The sequence below is a fragment of the Dysidea avara genome, chromosome 8, assembly GCF_963678975.1.
Source record: "Dysidea avara chromosome 8, odDysAvar1.4, whole genome shotgun sequence".
In the NCBI taxonomy this organism is placed as follows: Eukaryota; Metazoa; Porifera; class Demospongiae; order Dictyoceratida; family Dysideidae; genus Dysidea; species Dysidea avara.
Window position 1 is genome coordinate 7,717,886 of NC_089279.1, and position 20,695 is coordinate 7,738,580.

The 20,695-nt window shown below is 37.8% G+C and overlaps 4 protein-coding genes across 5 annotated transcripts in view; 1 reads left to right on the forward strand and 3 right to left on the reverse strand.

Moving 5' to 3' along the window:
• LOC136264368 (E3 ubiquitin-protein ligase RNF31-like) overlaps positions 1-9,344 on the reverse strand; it is a 38,246-nt gene extending 28,902 nt beyond the window's left edge. For both annotated transcript variants that reach the window (XR_010705089.1, XM_066059099.1), the window contains exons 1-3: positions 9,204-9,344; positions 7,092-7,234; positions 6,025-6,133 (exon numbers count right to left, since the gene is read on the reverse strand). Coding sequence is in view for 1 of the 2 variants with exons in the window: in XM_066059099.1 (XP_065915171.1) it covers positions 6,025-6,133; positions 7,092-7,234; positions 9,204-9,224 (273 nt within the window). In the remaining variant the exon portion in view is untranslated. The remainder of the gene's footprint in view (positions 1-6,024; positions 6,134-7,091; positions 7,235-9,203) is intronic.
• Positions 9,345-9,536: 192 nt separating this feature from the next.
• LOC136264721 (uncharacterized) lies at positions 9,537-10,484 on the reverse strand. The gene has a single exon (XM_066059498.1). It carries the CDS (start codon positions 10,482-10,484, stop codon positions 9,537-9,539), a length of 948 nt encoding a protein of 315 aa, XP_065915570.1.
• A 43-nt stretch (positions 10,485-10,527) lies between these two features.
• LOC136264374 (zinc finger TRAF-type-containing protein 1-B-like) lies at positions 10,528-11,941 on the forward strand. The gene is made up of 4 exons (XM_066059105.1): positions 10,528-10,726; positions 10,774-11,012; positions 11,081-11,292; positions 11,346-11,941. Exons 1-4 carry the CDS (start codon positions 10,583-10,585, stop codon positions 11,732-11,734), a joined length of 984 nt encoding a protein of 327 aa, XP_065915177.1. The 5' UTR covers positions 10,528-10,582; the 3' UTR covers positions 11,735-11,941.
• On the reverse strand, positions 11,838-20,682 carry LOC136264375 (translocon-associated protein subunit alpha-like). The gene is made up of 11 exons (XM_066059107.1): positions 20,466-20,682; positions 20,056-20,147; positions 16,551-16,628; positions 15,772-15,862; positions 15,329-15,422; positions 15,069-15,102; positions 14,115-14,246; positions 13,984-14,063; positions 13,430-13,514; positions 12,067-12,166; positions 11,838-12,000 (listed from the first exon to the last, which is right to left on the reverse strand). Exons 1-11 carry the CDS (start codon positions 20,542-20,544, stop codon positions 11,933-11,935), a joined length of 933 nt encoding a protein of 310 aa, XP_065915179.1. The 5' UTR covers positions 20,545-20,682; the 3' UTR covers positions 11,838-11,932.
• Between the last annotated feature and the right edge of the window lie 13 nt (positions 20,683-20,695).

The window sequence follows — 20,695 nt, forward strand, 5'->3', positions numbered from 1 at the left end:
CTTATAGCTATAGAGTTCACTATCTTCCTTCTAGGCTGAGATACTGTAGTAAAATTTTCTTCCCATAGTCGCCCATACAAATTTTACAAGCGCCCCCCACACTATAGCAGCAATTTTTATGTCTGTGACGTAATTTCAGATAAAACTCATAAGGTGACTTCAACAGAACTGCACCTGAGCTCTCTTTGCTTATACGTAGCTGAACTCACTACAGGGTGACATGTATGTAACTGAACTTTTTACAGGGTGACCTTTTTCTAGCTGATCTCCCTACAGGGTGACTTGTTTCTAGTTGAACTACTCCCCACAGGGTGACTTGTAACATAACTGAACTCACTACACTCTATACAAGGTGAATAATATCAATTTTTGCAGTTGAACTCTCTACAGGATGCTATGTAACTGAATTACTACAAGGTGATTTATTTTTTCTACTCCACAAGGAGACTTCTTTGTAGCCAAACTCTCTACACGCCTAGCTGAACCCCCTACAGGATGACTTGCGACTTACCAAATGTTCTATAGGGTGACTGCCTTATTAGAGTATCTTGATCAAGCTTTTGTAACACTTAATTGGTTTCCACAATATGACTCAGTGTGTTTTATTGAGCTAAACCACTGAAAGGTATTCTATGATGATTGATCCACCTATACACCAATTTTCAACTCATTCCTATAAAAGGTTTACCTAGTAAGTGTGGCAATTAAATGTGTTTTATTAACAAATCTCGATTAATTGTTATACACACTGTTGGTTTTATGTTGTATCTTGGTGGTCGTAATCTTGATTTCTTTCAATCCAACAAAAAACACTCCTACAATGGTTACTCTAACTAAAGACCAATTTTAAACTAATTTCTTACCCTGTAGGAGTGACAGGAGTTTGATCTTATTTTACATGAATAATTGGTCATAACTAAGTACATGCTACTCGGATTCTCACTAAAACTGGTAGTGAAATTTGCTATAATAAATGCTATAAGTGTGCCAAATTAGTTTGGTTGGAGTATGTGCTTGTGTTTTATGGCAGATTTTGCAAAGTATGCAAATACAAGAAAATAAAACAAAACTTGGGCCATTCGTATCTCAGAATGACTGGGGTGATTCGAACTCCCCTACCTGATGGGCAAGTCCACAGTTTCAATCTGTTATGGGATCATGGAGCTACATATGTGTGAATATTGCATTTTCTTTTGTCCTGTCAATATACTCACAGTGTGGCCCATTGGCTTCTTTGGCCGCATGACATACCGTGTGTCTTGATACACATATGTTATGAGTAAAACTGCTCAGCCTATGGTTCAACATACAATTAACCCTTAAACCAATATCAAGACACACGGTAGTGTGTCATGCAGCCCAAGAAGCCGGCGCACAACACCCATGAGTATATTGACAGGAAGAAAGAAAACGCAGTTTTCGCACCTTCGTAGCTCTGTGCTGCCTTGATGAAACAAGACGATTTTTGCTGTGGACACTCCCTCCAACTTCAGTACTCCACATTCCAAATTTCAGCAAAATCGCTTCAGGCGTTCCCGAGATATGCGACTTCAAAAATTGGCTTAGTTTCTTTGGGTTTTTTTTCTTATTTTTCTTCCTCTTTTCGCACACTTACAAAAACTGTTATAAAATGCAAACACCTTATCCAATTGCCTTGAAATTTGGCACACAGAAGGGGGATATAAAGGCGCATCTCTGTACCAACTTTGGCTGGAATACCATAAACAGGCAAAGAATTATGAGCGATTATTCACGAAAAATAACACCAATATGTTGTCACGCCTACAGGGTAAACCACGTATGGGAAGAAGCTGAAAATCGGTGGGTGAATAGGTTAACTATTGAACCTCAAACCTTTTGTGGTTTGAAAGAAATCGAGCTAAAAACCAGGAAGATACAACGAAAAAACCAACAGTGTATAACAATTACGCAACCGAGATTAGCTAATAAAAAAATGACTACTTGCCACGCCTACCAGATAAACCGCTTGGGGTAATGCTTTGAAAATCGCTGTACAGATGGAGTAATCATCTTAGAAAGGCTCTTCAATGGTGTAGAAGAATCAGACTTAAAGCCACGGAGTTATAACAAGAAATCCAACTTGGTGTAGCAAGTGCGAGATCGAGATACTCTAATAGAGCAGTCATCCTAATAGAGCAGTCACCCTGAAGAGAATTCAAGAGATCAGCTAGAAACAAATAACCTGTATAGAGTTCAGCTACATGCAATCACCCTGTAGAGAGTTCAGCTAAAACAAATCACCCTGCAGAGAGTTCAGCTACAAACAATTCACCCTGTAGAGAGATCAGCTAGAAGAAGTTACTTTGTAGGGAGTTCAACTACGGAAAGAGATAGTTCAGCTAGAAGAAATCACCTTGTAGAGTTCAGCTACAAAGAAACCACCATGTAGAGAGTTCAGCTACAAACAATTTGCCCTGTAAAGAGATCAGCTAGAAGAAGTTACCTTGTAGAGAGTTTAGCTACAAAGAAACCATCGTGTAGAGAATTCAGCTGCAAACAAATCACTTGTAGAGAGTTCAGCTATAATCAAACCTCCCTGTAGAGAGATCAGCTACAAGAAGTTTCCTTGTAGAGAGTTCAGCTATAAACAAATCACCCTGTAGAAAGATCAGCTAGAAGAAATCACCTTGTAGAGAGTTCAGCTTCAAAGAAACAATCATGTGAGAGTTCAGCTGCAAACAAATTGCCCTGTAGAGAGATCAGCTAGAAGAAGTTACCTTGTAGAGAGTTCAGCTACAAAGAAACCATCATGTAGAGAGTTAAGCTACAAACAAATCACCCTGTAGAAAGATCAGCTATAGAAGAAATCACCTTGTAGAGAGTTCAGCTACAAAGAAACCATCATGTAGAGAGTTCAGCTGGAAACAAATCACCTGTAGAGAGTTCAGTTACAAACAAATCACCCTGTAGAAAGATCAGCTAGAAGAAGTTACCTTGTAGATAGTTCAGTTACAAAGAAACCACCATGTAGAGAATTCAGCTACAAACTAGTGACCCTGTAGATACATCAGCTAGAAGAAGTTACCTTGTAGAGAGTTCAGCTACAAAGAAACCATTCTGTAAAGAGCTCAGCTGCGAACAAATTACCTATACAGAATTCAGCTAAAAACAAATCACCCTGTAGAGAGATCAGCTAGAAGAAGTTACCTTGTAGATAGTTCAGCCACAAACAAATCATCCTGTAGAGAGATCAGCTAGAAGAAGTTACCTTGTAGATAGTTCAACTAAAAACAATTCACCCTGTACAGAGCTCAGTTAGAAGAGGTTTCCTTGTAGAGAGTTCAGCTACAAACAAATCACCCTAGAGAGATCAGCTACCTTGTAGAGCGTTCAGTTACAAAGAAATCACCATGGAGAGTTCTGTAATAAATATATGTATTACATACATAAAATGTACATTTACTGATAAAATCAGAAATATTTAAAGTATTCAACATTTGTTTCAACTTTTCTTCTTCCTGTGGTAAAGAAAAAAAGATAGGTTAAAAAACCTCAAAGCCGGCCATTGGCCGGCTTTGGGATATACAAATACAAAAAGAAGTGAAATCTAATCCAAAACAGCCAAACTGTAAAAAAAGAGTGCGGCCCCCAAAAAGGCTATGGTGAAAAAAGATGTGAAATCCAAGGTGGTGGCCAAGAAATGGCTGTGATGGTAGGTTAATGGTAAAAATTTTAATAACGACAATTCAGGTGAATTTTGTACCAAGACCAAGCGGCACCAAAATTCACCTGAGATGTATCTTGAGCACAGTAGGGATATAACACTTCTTATTGTTTTACTGTGATTTAATATCGTGCACTACTCCAGCTTGTTTCAGTACTTCTTATTGATGTGCTATGGTCCCTACTCTATAGTATGTTCACATTGAGCTGAACCCTGAAAAACAGCTAAAAATTAAAAGTGGATTTTTCTCAACAGAATTAACATTTCTGCCAACCAGATGATTATTGGTAACAGCAAAGGTGTCAACAACAGACATGATCGGTGTGACGCCATTACAAGTTCAGGAAAGGGCTCTAATGGACACTGTACTTATATGGCTTCTCCATAGGGAAATGTATTGTGAAAAATTTTGATTGGCCGTAAATATTATGTCAAACATTTGAACAACAAGATTTTGAAATAATTATAGCGGATCAAGCAGTACTACAAATGAGCCAAATTTCAAGATCGTGTGTAATTGCATCCATGAGTTATTAAATGTTTTTGAGGATTCAGCTCAATGCGAACATACTATAGTTGAAAATTCCAAATTTTTCTTTGTATAGGCTTATTTTAATTACACAGTTATCATATCTTGGCTTGAGACTAATGTATGTACTTTCAAGTACCATGATAATTAACTCTGAATCCTGTACATGATTATCAGTTGACCTAAAGCAAAGTGCTATAACTCTCACAATGTTTACCCTACAAATTGTGCTTGTGTATTTGTGATGTAATTTAATATATTAGATATGTAGGGGTTTACCCTATGGCAAACATATGGGGCCACACTTGCTGTGGAAACAAGGTATAAGCAGGTAAAGCAGCACACACAGACACTATGCATATGTTCAGTGATATTTCTTTCCCAGTTCATTGTTTTGAGCTGCATTTATCAAACAGTACAGTAGTACTGTTTAAGTAGGGATTGCCATGAAAATTTTGCGTGCCATCCAAAATTCTGCCTTTAAAAATCATCCTAGAGACATTTTACGTGACGAAAATCACCTTTATGGAACAGTACTAGTATATATGTAGTAGTTGTAACATGGGCACGAGTGATTTGCCTGAAATATACTCACAAGCACGAGGGCGCAGCCTGAGTGCAAGTGCATATATTTCAGGCAAATCACAAGTGCCCATGTTACAACTAATATATTTCACTTGAGTGACTCACCTGCAAGTGTGGGGAAACTGCAGGAATGCTTTGTGAGTGTATTTATATGGGACCATGTGAATTTCGATTGTGGATAACATCATAAGAGCAACAAGGCGCTGCTAAGAGGCCGAACGTAAGTGTATCGTCACAAGCATGCAGATTACTTTGATTGTGGGTACGCAATTAAACATAGGAAGCCCAAATACGAGCTGAACAACTCATAATGAAGCTTAAGTGACGCTATAAAGTACTTACTATACTAGCCATGAATAAACTTAAAACAGTGAATATGTTTACAGTGCTATAATGGCCTAGTCAATTAAGCGACACGTCCAGTCACTATGCATGTGTGACATTGCGCCAGATGACAAAACAGCAATACAGTAGACCCTTGGTTATCCGGCCCTCGCTTATCCGGAACCTCGATTATCCGGAATTGAAAATGACTGTTTTATTAGAGTATTTGAGTATAGGTGTGCATTCTATTAGAGTATTTCAACCTAGCTCTGTATATATGGGCTTCAATTATCTGAACTATTCACTTTTCCGAACACTTTTATCATTGCCTGAGAACAAAGGGGTTCGGATAACCGAGGGTCTACTGTATAAAGACAATTCAAGTGCACTAAATTACTAGCCACGAATAAACTAAAGTAGTGAATACTATTAACACTAATGGCCAAATCAATTAAGCACTATGCCCAGTGTCTGGACATGCCACGTAACTATTGAATGCAACATGATCAATATAAACTAACCTGTGACCTTCTTCATTCAGTAAAACAACGACCTATCTTCTTCCCCAAGTCCATGATCTATGCTTTGGCTCACTTTATAAAACTAAAACCCACTATCGATCCTGTGAAGTGCCACTATATTAATACAGAGGAGATCACACACTCTCATCAAAGAAATCAGATGATTTCTGAGAATGCTTGGAATGCATTAATGAGAATAGGAGGTAGTATATACAAGTTATATCCCTCCTAGGCATTCAATCAATCAAACATAAGTGTCAAGTGCAGGCAATCCTCCTGGGGCAGGACTAGCAACAGTTATATCGTGTCTCACACAGCACAGCACAGCACAGCACAGCACAGCACAGCACAGCACACACACACACAAATAATATACTTACAATATCCCCAAGTAACTTGTTTTTAATGATATGAGTGACTTTGTCATTCTTTTCCTGTCGATTTCTTCCAGTTACCCATTCTTGCTGTTGATTAAATCCTATTCCATACCTGAAAAAATGTACAGTGCATCAAAACCTCAGTTATCCAAGTTAAAGGTGGACCGATACCGATACCAATATCGGTATCAATGCCGATACCAGTGGTATCGGTATCGGATCGGTATCGGTAATACAAGGTACAGATACCACAGTAGACACTCACCACTTTTATTAAACCATCTCTAGCTAAGTTTCCAGTAGCTAAAAACTTAGTTGAGCTAACAAAGTAGTGAAACAAAGCCTTTGTTACCCTTTTCCAAGTATTGCTGCAATTGCTCCGTGTGTATTCTAATATATTAGAGCATGTGAATCGTTTGTAATTAAATGGTAATGCAGTTGTTCCTCAAGAAATAAGTTTATGACTACTTGGCTTGCTTTTTCATGAAAAGTTTTGTTTGAAACTATAACAAACATTGTACAATTATCAGCCACCCACGCAATTAATTGCCTTATCAAAAAGCATATAAGAAAACTACCTCAAATCAAGAAATTAGTGATCCACCATGATGTTTATCATGTTTAGCTGTTACACAATGAATATTTTAAAACTTGATTGAACTGAGATCAATCAATTTTAATAGCTAGCTATGCAACAATGAAATTTCTATAATAAACTTGTCTAGGCTTCAATGTATAGTATCGGTATTGGCAAATAATTTCAGTACAAATACTCATATCGGAAATATTGGTAAAAAGTGGTATCGGTCCATCTCTAATCCAAGTACCTGAAATATCTAAAGACCAGAAGTGACAGTTTTATTAGAGTATTTTGCACTGTTGTATACTGCTTAAGTAAATGTGTGTTCTATTAGAGTAATTGAATGAGCTCTGTATGAAATAAATCAATGGGCTTCAGTTATCTGTACAAATTCACTTATCTGAACACTTTTGTCTAACTCTCGCTAGGAACAAAGTTGTTCGTGTGACTTAGAATCAACTGTACATAAACAAAACACAATAGTTCATACTTGGATGGCATCACTGGCATGGCATTAAATTCTCTCTGTTCAACAGCTCTTTCCATCGGTGGCCTCACAGGTATGGCATAAAATTTTCTCTGTTCAACGGCTTTTTTCTGTGTTAAGCTGTTTTCTTTTGCAACTTGTTCAAACTAAACAACAATGACAGACATCCACATAATTATAAGAATCATGTTACGCTTCACTACAATGCTTTAAAATGAATCTACGGTATGCAGTGGAACTTGTATAGTAAGGACACCTTGGGACCAACCAAATGATTACCACGGTGTCCTGATTTCCAGGCATCAGTTTACATGCTTTAGGACCATTATCAAGTGTCCAAATTATTTCCTGGTTAACAGGTCCCATGCACTTGATATGTTTTTGTGAGGATGTCAATACTGAGTAAAAGAATTATCAGCTGCAGGATCTAAATGCAGCATTTTTAATATCCAGTACAAATACAATAGATTCATAATCACAATCTGAAGCCTTTGCAGTGAATTTAGACTAAAATATTCTAACTCACGGATGAATCTATGGAATTACAAAAGAACGTTTAATTGATTGAGCATAGAATCACAAGGAGAACATATAGGACTCCCCAGATACTTTAGCCTTGTTAATATTTTTGCAACATGTCAACCCAAACATCAATTTCCTACAGCTAAAGCTGAGAATAGTTACTAAGGAAATGATTTAAAACACTTTGTTTAGTATGGATCAGTACATGGAAAGGTATCATACAAAACGGCAGTACTATAGCACCACAAAGCAAAAAATTTTCATGGATTTCACGGACATCTAGCTTATCCTCGAAATTAAATATTTTCACAACTTGTATATATATATATGGAGATTGATGTCTCAACAATAAAAACTTGTTACACAAAAATTACTAATTTCACTACATTTTGGCAATCTACGAAACTTTAATACCAGCCCTATGGTCTATGATGCATGCTCCTCACTGTTTGATGTTGCTATGGCCCAACACATACCTTTGCAGCAGCTACAACTACAGCGCATGCATCATAGACTTTCCTTTGTCCTTCTTTGTGCCCCATTTCTTTCTCTACTACCACATAGGTGCAGATTTGTGGTATCATGTGTCACGGCTTCAGTACAGACTATATCATAAGTCATAATTCTATAATTTCCTCAGTGGCTGGACTGATTGCAGAGATGATTCTTGCACTATTCTACTGTATAACATAAAACACAAATTTTGGTGAGAAAAAAAGTTGATGATCCACACTTCACAAAATAAATTCATTATAAAGGCACTTGTCAAAGTTTGACAAAACAAATTTCTATAATTCATCAAAATATTCTTTAACAAAATTTCCAGTATGGGTTAAACGTAGCTGAAAACTAAGCCAAATTATAGCCACTTCGCTTTTCGGTGTAATTGATGGCCGAGGCACGCATTAATGTGCTGGTTCACCATACTGTAATTATGTTACAAGAAAGTAAGTACCACAAGTGTAAGGCAAATGAGTAAGAATGATAGAAAATGTATGAAACAAGTTATATTATCTGCAACTACATTTAATCCATACTTTAACCATGGCTATTATATTGATAGGCTATATATGACGTAAAGTAGATATCCATTAGTATATCTGCAAGTGCAGATAACATCTCTTGTTTCATGGCTTTTTATTTCTATTACCCCTACTTGAATGTATCTATTTTTCCTTACACTTACATATAGGACGTTCAGTACAGTGGTAAGATCAACAGGTAGCACAGATAGAGGCCAAGAAAGGGTTCAGTGGTGACGTGCTGGTCTTTTTCTTACATGTAGTTTACTAGATTAGTGAAATTCTTTGAATGTTCTATTAGAGTAATTGAAGAGTATTTTGATATCTACTCTCTCATTGTTTTATTTTGCTTCTAGGGTTTTTAGGTATAATTCAAATACCAAAATACTTGTAAAAGAATTTGGGCATTAGGATGGCTACATCACATGATCCATTATTTACAAACTCAAATGACATATTCATCACAAGGATTATAATATGGATACAAGAATATATATGCACTCCTGTATCCATAAAATAATACCTTCAAATACTGAAAAATTAGCGCCGTGTTATTTATTTGCTGTAATACCTGATCCATAGCTTGTGACATTTGGTCTTGTGCTGATAAAACCTTCTGTATGTAAAACTAATACTGCTCTCGGCCTTTTTTAAACTGATTGACGACTGCTTCATTGAATTTTTCAGCCATCGAAGCAAACGATTCTAGTTGTCGCTCATTTTCATAAATACGCTGTTGTAAAAAGTTGTTTTGTTGCTGTAGTTGGCTCCTTAACTGTGACAGTTGGGTTGTTTGCTGATGTTGTTGTTCCAATTGGTATTTTAATTGGTGTATTTGTCGCTCTGCATTACCAATATTTGACCTGATCTCTACTTGTAAACTATTAATCTCTAATTTTTGTTGTCATACAGCATCAAACAGTTCAATAGTGCTTGCCATGGCAAAAGGAACCTGCTTGTTAATAGAATCCTTGAACTTCTTCAGCTCCACACATACAGTAGAGACAGGAGGACGCCGATCTGGTTGATTGTGTAAACATATTTCCAATAATGGCTTTAAACCTGAAGGTGGAGCACACCAATGGAGATACTGTTCTCGTCTCTCTACTTCTGTGAGAGCATTCATTTTGTATGTTACTGGATCTTGTTCTGCCACATCTTTTGGCTCAGGCCACTGGTGAGACATCATATGCAGTGCAATACAAGCTAGTGAGAACACATCAACTGGCTTGCCATATCGTGGTCTGACTGAGAGAGCTTCAGGTGGCATGAAATGAAGTGTACCAGGTGTCTGTGTGTGTGTCTTCATCCGATTGTGTTCAATGACTTTAGCCACTCCAAGATCAGCAATTTTTGCTACAAAATGTTTTGTCAAAAGAACATTATTGGAGGAGAGGTCTCTGTGGACAATATCCTGACCATGAAGGAACTCCAGTCCTTGAGAAACATCAACCAGGATGGATAACTTGAAGTGAAGAGGCACCTTGTCTCTGGCATACTTTTCCAAGAATATTCTTAAGCTAGTTTCCATCATTTCCATCACAAGCCATGGTAGTTTAGCCTGACGGGTAGGATAGTAAACACCCAACACCTGCACCACGTTAGGATGAAGTATCCTACTAGCATTAACACATTCTGTGAGAAACGATTGCTTCGTCACTTCAAATTCTCTAGGCGTGACATGATCCACCAAAATGTTGTGAACTTCCTTAGCGGCACACAACGTTCCGTGTACGTATACTTCAATAACCCTCCCATATGCTCCTTTACCGATTACTTTACCCGTGGTTGTGACGTTTGTAAGTCTTAGTCGCTCCAGTAAAGACTCCTCGGAAAGACCAAAAGAAGCCATTTTTGTTCGCGAGCCAGGCCCAGCTTGCTCACGAGTATCAGGGTGCTTATCACGTGGTGCTTATGCGCATGCTCCACACGAGTGGATTGTGAAACGCGATGGAGGTGACGGAGAAGAGTTGTGAGGACAAAGACGTTATATTACCAGCTACTAAGAGGCAAAAACACTCCCTGGAGACTCGCCTAACTGATATATTATGCTGCGTCGTGTGCTTGGACCTCCCAGCTTCGTCCGTTATGCAGGTGTTAAAATTCTGATAACGTGTGTGTCATCCTCGCGTATTTCTTAGTGTCCCAATGGGCACCTGATGTGTTCTTCATGTCACGAACACGTATTGGCGGACGCGATGCTGAAGGACAGCACAGCATCCTGCCCTAGTTGTAGGGTCGACCTTAACCGCCACTCGTGTACGCGCAATTTGGCGGTAGAGAAAGCAGTGGCGGAACTACTAACGCTTTGCTCGGCCTGTAACCAGGAAATGGCAAGAAGTGATTTGATAGAACATCAAAAGAAAGATTGTGTTAAAAGGTATGCTGATATAATTGTAGTTGCCATGACAAGTAATTGTGACACAATTCATCACAACGTGTTAATAGAACATGCAAGTGTAGATGTGAACCAATTGGTTGTGACTGGCAAGGATGTTGGAGCAAGCTGCAACAACATGAAACAACCTGCGAGTTTCTCAACAAATCCCCTGATAACATAATACAATGTTTAGAAACAAGAAAAGCAGCCCAAGTACCAGATGACCTTGAACAAGCCAAACTACTTGACCTCTTGAATGCAGAAGTTGTCACCTACATGGGTAAAGTTAATTGTCAGATTTTAAGTAGTTTCACATACATTTTCTCTTCATAGATGTTCACTTACGAGCTTCATACACAGAAGATAGCCCTCCAAAATTGTTTTATGAAAGTGGACGGTTTAATACTCACTCCATCACATGGATATTGAAGTTGTTTACAAAGGAAGATAAGGAAAATGCTTCTAGGACCCTCTGCTACCAGCTAGTGTGCAAGCAAAGATTGCCCAATAATTTGCTGACAAAATTTGCAATCGTTTCTGGTCCCCTAAACAAATCCCTCATCAATATTAAAGTGAATACATTTGAATTCAAAACTAATGAACTCGAATCTTCTGAGTACATGTTGCCCTTGGCTGCGGCGTCCGACTGTAACCGATTTTTGACAAGCAAGATTATCAGCCTTAGATTGATCATGACTTCAAGAGAGAGCAACAAAACTTAACTGGATACTGCAAATTGGACTGTATATATGTCACAACACAAATTTTTAATTCTCCTGTAAAACAAGTTTTATCACTGTCTTGCTATTTAGTAGAGGAACAAAATTTTAATTTCAGTGAGAAACTATTATTCTTTATATAATATAGAGAAAGATGTACAATAATTCTATTGTTATAACAACACCTAATAAGGAAGTTTTTCAACTTGACGATTCTGTTTTATCCTTGTTCTTTCGGTTTCTGGGGCTCTTGTGAGAAGGACTTTTCTCTACAAAATAAGGAATTTTTAAGTGTAACAAGTCCATTACAATCTCTCTGTGTGTCATGTACTTACTTGGGGTTGACACAGTTCCTGGGGGTAGCCAATCGTAATCAACACCAGTCTTGTTTTGTGTTCCTGTTTCTATGGGCGCTCTCTTCGCTGGCTTCATCGGCTAAAATTTTGTAAAACAAAAGAAAACATACAGTACAAATTACAGTTATTGCTTAGCAACATAGAAACCCTTACCATGCCACCTAATTGTTTGCTACATAACAACTAATGGTAACCATGTTAAACTGGTTTGTCTAGTACAACGATAGACAGATGATGCAATAGTGACCTCCAAACCTTGTACTATAATACACAAAGATGATGTAATACTAGTTGCTATATTCAAACCTTAGTGTGAAATTTATTGAATATTACCAAAAAAGTCAAATATTAATGAATGGAGGTTGTTGCATCATAACTAATTGTGACCATCTCAGTGAAAACCCATCTAGTTCGAACAAGCATGCATTTTTTAAAAAACGAAATTTTTTAAAAAACGGTGAAATTATGGATGTTACAAAGAAAATTTACGCAAGATTTAATCAATCCATTACTCAGGAAAGGAAGTCTTACATCGATTAAACCTATACGCCATCTTATTTGCCTACTCATGGGGAGTTCAAAAATCTTTGTTTCATTTCTGTAGCCCCAATGGTTTGCGTGTCACGTGCATTTGTTTACAATGTGGCAGACGTAAACAAAATCGTTGCCGTTTCTTCAACAAAACTGCCTTCATACGCCTATGCACAAGTGACTGCAAGGCTAAAAAAACTTTACCTTGGTGCATGTTGCACATTTAAGCCAAATTCCAACTTTGTAGACTAATCCAAACGGAAGTTATGGCTGCAAATGTAAGCACCTGTAGTTTATTTTTAGTATAGTCACTGTACAAATCGATTTCCTTGTTCTTCCTACTTTCTAGCCCTGTAATTCCAAAACTACTCACCATAATCGACTGAAACTTTGAAAAACCATTCTTTGGACAATGCAGAGAATTTTTTTAAAAATTGGGAGGTTGTGCAAACTAGACTGGTTTTCGCTGAGATGGTCACAATTAATTTCGTAACACAGTTTCTCTCTGCTGATAAAGCACACAAAAGCAATAGCAATTAAGTCACTGATTTTGCAGATACCTGTGTGTTCATCAACACTGTATCACTTACAAGAGTACTAACTACATCCAAAATAAATTTATCCACACTATCATTTTGTAATGGTTTAAATCATTCCCATTAAATGACAAACATTTACAATAAGGTGCATGACTTTGATAGTTTGTTCAAGCAAACCATCAAGTGTTACAGCATAGAGTAGCAATATTACATCACACACACAAGGTATTACATCACACACACATGTGGTATCACACCACTTGACTACTCACCCTTCTCACTACAGTAGTATACACATAGTTGATGATGAACATTAAGAGGGATAGACCAGTGATCATGAAGACATACATGAAGAAACTATAGGGAGAACATAACAATGTAACAATGGCATCTTCCATCAGACACTTCTTGTCAACATTTATAAACCAACACAGTTCAAGCACAAACTCCCCAAAAATTGACAATTTTATTATACATTTTTTTTTTTTGCCATGTACACAAACACCTTTCAAAAACACCATCCCCTGTCAAGCAGGTCCTAGACAGGTGTACTTATCACCTTGTTAATAAGACTACTTGTTATATTCCCAAAGATGGCCCAACTAATAATGTTATTATACAATGTATCTTTTGGCTTGTACACTATTATCTGCAGGACAGTTACTTGATTGTCCTAATGACAAAACTGAGTGTTCTATTAGAGTATTTGTTACAGGTGTGCCTTCTATTAGAGTAAATGTGTAGAGTGAGGACTATGGACTTCATTTTATCTTATAGTGTTAGCCATATGCAGATAATATCCAGTGTGTACACACACAAGACTAACGTGTAGTGGTCAAACCCCTCATCAATTTCAACAATATTCACTGTATCATTGAATACAGCATCCATGTACTCGTTTCCTTCCTATAATAAGAAACAAAGGGATTATTTATGGTAAGACTGGTAGATGCATACCACATCCTTGTAGTAGATATTAAGGGTGAACCCAAACGCTCTTGAGTTGAACATCTCACTCGGCATAAAGGGGTAGACAAAAGACGCTTGTGCATCACCATCAATATACTGGTTGTAGTATTGTGCGGTAAACTAAAACATAACAAGAATGAATTAAACCATCTACTACAAATATCATTTCCATACTCTAAGCATAAGTAACAATGCGTGCATAGCATGAGTAATGAATGAAGAAAGGCTAGCAAGACATGTGTTCGCCCCTAAGATATTGTTGATAGTAACATGGGTCAAGTATACTGATGAACATGTTCTACTGCAGTATTTCTTATTTCAGGCTCCATGTATATACTGCACCAATTATTTGGTGCATACACTTTTAGGGGATATTTCCAGCCAACCTTCTAAAAACAGCATCATCTATGTCACTTTACAAGAGGGCTGGGGGGATTTAAAGAATTAGTCGCCATGGCAGGTTGTTGACAATCAATAGAATGCACTATTATGCTTTGAGGGGGGATTGCATAATACTAAACCTGTTATTATCCCTAGGTAACCCTTAAAATATTCACATTCTTAAAAAGGAAAGTGTTTGTGATAACAGAGGTGGCCTCATCATCGTGTTCATTTTCATCATATACGATGAGTCAGTATCAGGTAAAGCACATTTTTAAATCATTGACCACCTGTGAGTGGGTGCGTGCATGTGACATAGTACAGCTTCTACTAGCCCTACCCCAGGAGTGCACTGATTCTTAGCACCACAGGTGGTTCACTGGGTAGTAGCATGGTATCCAAAGCCTTTGCTTTGTGTGTGTGTGCGTGTGTGTGTGTATGTGTATGTGTGAGTGTGCACGCACACATGCATGTTGGTACCCACACATGCATTTCTCTCTAAAATGTATCCAGGTACACAGTGTGTTGTGTCCCTTAACATAAATACAACCATGCACTCACATTCTGCACATGATAAGTGTAGTCTTGAGGATATCTACATAGAAAGAACAACACCAAACACTAAATATCGTAACACACAACTGTAATTGTAAGTACATTCATCTCAAGTTGTACACAGCTCCATGTACAGTAATATACCAAGCACAAATCACATGCCAACATTGCATTGCACACAACACAACACAATAGACACTAAACATTGGTTTCTGACTCCCACACAAGACTCGCTTTATCCCACTCAACACAGACATGTACTGTACCTCAAAGAGCCTTCAATTTGTGTGATGATGAACTCTCCTTCACCTTTGTTTTGAAATCCAATCAGAGAATCAATAATCTCACCAGCCGGGAACCCTAACGTAATAGTAACAAATTGTAAACTTGTGCATCACTGAACAATACTAGTAACACGTTTATTAATACATGTGATAAACATGACGCAATTTATTACACAACACTAATGAGTTTAAACTTCAGGTAGTATCGTCCATACAGCCACAGAGTGAAACAGGACACCAAATCTCTCAACATATTTGTAAACAATCACCAATTGAATTCAGGATTCTAAATGTGTGTACACTAACACAAATGGGACCATGAATTGGTATTATCATTGCCTTTCTCCTTGAGGGAAACCTTAGCCTACCAGAATTCTCCCTCCCCCACAAACTGTGTGACACAACATTATACAGTTGCTGCTCACTGAGGTCTTCATGTGAGGTGAAGATGGCTGTGGTGGTCGCATTGGAGGATGGTTTTAATCCTTCATCTTCCTCCTCCTCATCCTCTTCATCCTAAAGTAGTAATAATTGAGTCTAAATATAGCAACACAGGTCCTCACATAGCAATAGTAAGCTCCTAATTAAGCAACAATCATACCAATATATATATGAGTGAAACAGTTTGAAGTCTTTGCCTTCATGGCCATCCTATTAGAATATCAACAACTACCATTAAAAATTCCTGACTGCTCTATTAGAGTATTTCAGTTCACTGGAGAAGATACACCCATAAACTTCTCAAATATCAGCAGACTTTCACTTTATGTACAGTACAAGCATAAACTTACAGCAGAATAATGTATACATTAAATTTAAAACTACATGACAGCCAAAAAAAAAAGGGTGGTCTTCTAGTTGTCAATTCAAGTGACTTTACAAGCATCAGTCCACTGGCTATTCACAAAAATCATTAAAAATTTCCCCTTAATACTATACCATACAGTATGTCATGTTAATAAAAAGACTATCACAGATTGTTGGTACCAGTGAATACAGTGTTGTTTGGCTTCTCCCTCTTATTTATTATTTTTTTGTTCTGACTTCAATTTTTGTGGTTTAAAAAAAACTTCATGCCTATATATATGGTACCTAAAAAATGGACACCATGCAATTCCATAGTTGTAAGATGGCAAGATCGGCATCAGATGGCAACATTTTTGAAATGTTGTCACCTAACATTCCTTCCTCCACTAACACCTACCTCATCAGTAGGAGTGACACTGCCATCAGGAGGTGCTTGAACTGTCTCCCCACTTTTCTCTTCCTCTTCATCCTCAACCTAACAAGAACAACAAATAGTAAAATTATTTCCCACACCAACCACCAATAACAAAAACAGTTCAACAAACCCTCCAAACTAGAGACACACAAAAAAAAACTTCCATTATAAAAACAATCCCAACAACTTTGGGTCCACACTATTTTTATCTCTGAAAGAGGAAGAAAACTAGTCTCGTCCCCAGTCGCCCACGTGTTTGATCACGCGAAGGTCGTCTGGTGACATTAGTCCAACTTCTTGGCCCAGGAAGTGCACATTAATACAGTATACACCTGAAAAACTAGCTTAGTAGCTGTCTAAAGGTCTTCTTCACCATTGATTATTGTTCTACGTCGAATGCTAAGAAAGTTTTTGCACATCAAATTTTAATCGGCATTTAATTATTCTATATAGTCACTCCAGCGATTTTTATAAAGTAATACACCGGAGCGGATGAACAGTCTATTCATTTGAATGCAAGCATGAATGATCACAAACAAGATTCCACTAAGGCCAACTAAGTGGACCAAAGTCACCAGATGACCTTCGCGTGATCAAGCACGTGGGCAGCTGGGGACGAGACTAGAAGAAAACCTTTCGACTCTTTTTATCTCAATGATAGCCTCAGGGGGTGGGCAATGAACAACCAAACAAACTTGATTAGTGCACTCTAAAATGTCATGTTATAATCCTCTGCTTGTGTTGAGCGAGATATGTAGTGTACGTGGTTTCTAGTGGGTGGATGAGTTAGAGAAACCAACACATAATTTTGAATTATTTACAACCATACAAACTCATAACACAACCAGCATACTCAACACGTCAGCCATACCACGTGCACTTATACGTCACGTCACATGATTTTTCTTCTCAAGTATTTAGTGTACACTTTCGGGACAGAATACAAAAATATTTATCTTACAAGTGAGCCATTGATAACCTAGTACCATAGTACTGAATAGTAGGGATTATCCCAATAATGAACAATGCTCACTAAAATGCTGCCTCTAAAAACCACCCCAGAAATGTCTTAAGTAGCAAAAAGTACCTGGATGGAATAGTCCCGGTTACATTACCTTAGAGCATTAAAGTCATTTACTTGGCTTAAATAACGTGTGTATACATGTAATTCCACAATGAAATTATTCCAAGTCATTGTAGCAGGCTATATGGAAGTGAGAATTGTTGTAACAAACACAATCGCTCAGTAATTACGTAAAACTGCATCAACTGGTGGAGCTACAGTCACTATAGTGGATAATGATGGACTGAACTGATCAAACAGACACGCATGGTTGCTATTGAATTGTCACACTTGTATAGTTTCAGTACTAGTATGGCTTGATGTACTCCTCATTCAAAAATTATCAAAACCCAATCTTTGGTCTGCCTGTCTTCCTGCCTGACCACAGCTGCAAGACTAGAGGCCACAACACTTAACACGTGGTGGCATGTGCCTTTTGGAGTTCCAATGAGTGTCTGCCCTCTGCTCTTTGTTTCCTTCAATCACGCTTCAATCTTCAATCACGCTGGTTGTCTTGCTCTTATGAAACGAAACAGGTGTTAATTTTCTGTATTGACATCTTCTGTATTAGACACCACAAAATTATTTAAGCGACGTTCACACTCTTTTAATAGGTATTACTGGTAGACAGTTAGTAGGCACTATAACTGTACAATAGCACTTTATACACATTTATGGTCTAGTTGGATCAATAACAATTGAGGGACACGCCCCCTGAAATGCAAATTATTGGCAACATGATGAAATGCATACTATGACCACGCCCCTTAAATATTGCGTATAGTCCAGTTAGCTGAGGCCCACTCAAGATACTCTAATAAAGCAGTCACCCTAATACAGCCGTTTTAGCACTTCTTGCACTTTTTTGTATGAAAGACGCACATGCATGTATGCAGTTGGATGTTTTCAAAGCCAAACAACCTGTGCTACAACCCTGCCAAAGGAAATTACTGTGTATACAGGGGTACCCACCAAAGTTATAGTGTCGCCTTTAAAAGTATCCATGTGTCTGCAGCCACTCACTCAAATTACAAGAAGTGCTGGAACCTCTGTACAACAGCCATGTTCGATATTTTAATAAAACAATCACATGAGCAAATCATAGCTGTAGCTATAACAGAATCGCTGTGTATATAGCAGTTTCAAACTAATTAATTCAAAAGGGATCCAAGTGACAAAACTAGTGAGACAAGATTATATGAATGATAGTACTACAACATAGCTCTGTGGGAAATCCCCACTTTGACATTGAACAATACACCAATGTAGGGATTTTCCAACAGAGCTATGTTGTAATACCATCATTCATTATAATCTTGTCTCACTAGCACTAGTTTTTATCGCTTAGATCCCTACTTAATTTTTTCTAAGCAGGGGCTTCCCTAAAGAGCAATAGAGCAGAGCAGTGCAGAACTGTTCTACTTTACTCAAAATTCTTTTGATGTGGTAAAAGGAATGTATGTAATTAACAAATTGATTTTGATAATCAAGACTCACAGTAGTGAGTCGCGCGGCCAGTAAAGCAGAAACGCGCGCCGCAGACAATAATTGAGTTTTACCACACTGCTGGGGAAGCTCTTGAAAGTTTTTGATCAATAACACACATATGTAGTCTTTTAAAACTGTTGTGATTGACAGCTAGAGCTAGTTAACATGTCTCTAGTAGTTACTACACAGTGGAGATATCCCCTACAGAAATTAAGAAGAGGTGGGCGACACCATTATAAAGCCAAATAGACATCGCGGGTCCAATAACCAAAGCAGATTACGAATTATGCATATTACAATCAGTTAGCTTACAAAATAATGCCACATATTATCACATATTCAAAAAATTCTAGACCACATGCTCATGATCAATAATTCATATTGTTACCATATATACATGTACCAACATTGATCACTACAATATAAACCAGTAATGGGAAATCCACAGACCCCATAGACATAATACCATTGATGTATCATACTACTAGCAGACGTAAGCCAATTGAAATGTTTGTAAACAATCTACAGCCAGCCAGTAAACACAGAAAAGCATAGACTAGTGCATATGATCTAAATGTCTGTGAAAATAAGCTGTAGTAGTATATAGTAGGTATCCTTACTGACAATACCTTTAGGGTGAGGTGAGAGAGTATTTAATGGTAATCCCCCCCCACCATCAGGGTACTCAAGTCTCCTCCTTGTATTGTCGATTAACAAGGGCAACCATTAGCTTTAGTTTGTTGTAATCTGCCATAATGTGCCTGAGGAGCCAGGGAAGTCTTATGCTTTCTCTGCAATTGGTGTTTTGATCACGGTTTATTCAGCTAGCACTTTTTACTGGGATGGTGGCAAGGGGTGCAGGAAATATATACATACAAAAAAAAAAGTAGGAGCTACTGAACAATCACGATGGTCTACAAACCATAACTTAATTACCATCACATCATCCTCCTCCTCTTCATCTTCCGTCATGTCCTCAGCAATTTCAACATCTTCTTTATCACCTGCTGCTGTACCAGTATCATCACCTAAAGTGAACAAGATATGCTTTCATTCTTTCCTTGTACACTTTACGTAAGGCCTCAGTAGTAGCTAGTTGAAATCATTCTCAGGGGAGCACTGTGTTGTGAGCACATGCGCGGTCTACGGTAACAAGAACTGTTACCAAATCGACGCACACATGCACACACAACGGCCACCCCTGACTGTCAGCCCAAATGCCAATCTACTCATCACAGGCCCGTAATACATTTCGATTGTGGATGTTACAAACACACAGGTACCAACACTAAACAATCTTGATATTTAAAACAGCATACACATTATTATAGACACGAGGTTCTTACCACCGTTTGCTCGAATTATCGGAGTCGCCAATAAAAGCAGCGTGCCAAGAAGAAACAAAGTCCGTAACAGCGTTCTCATTATTACGAATACAAAAGACTATTCTTTAACTACAAGTTACCGTAATCAGAATAGCAAAAATATTAAAATCTACTAGAGATTGACAATGATACAAAAAACCTATCACAAAACCACCATACCAAGTAAACAAAAGAAACTTTTATACCGATAG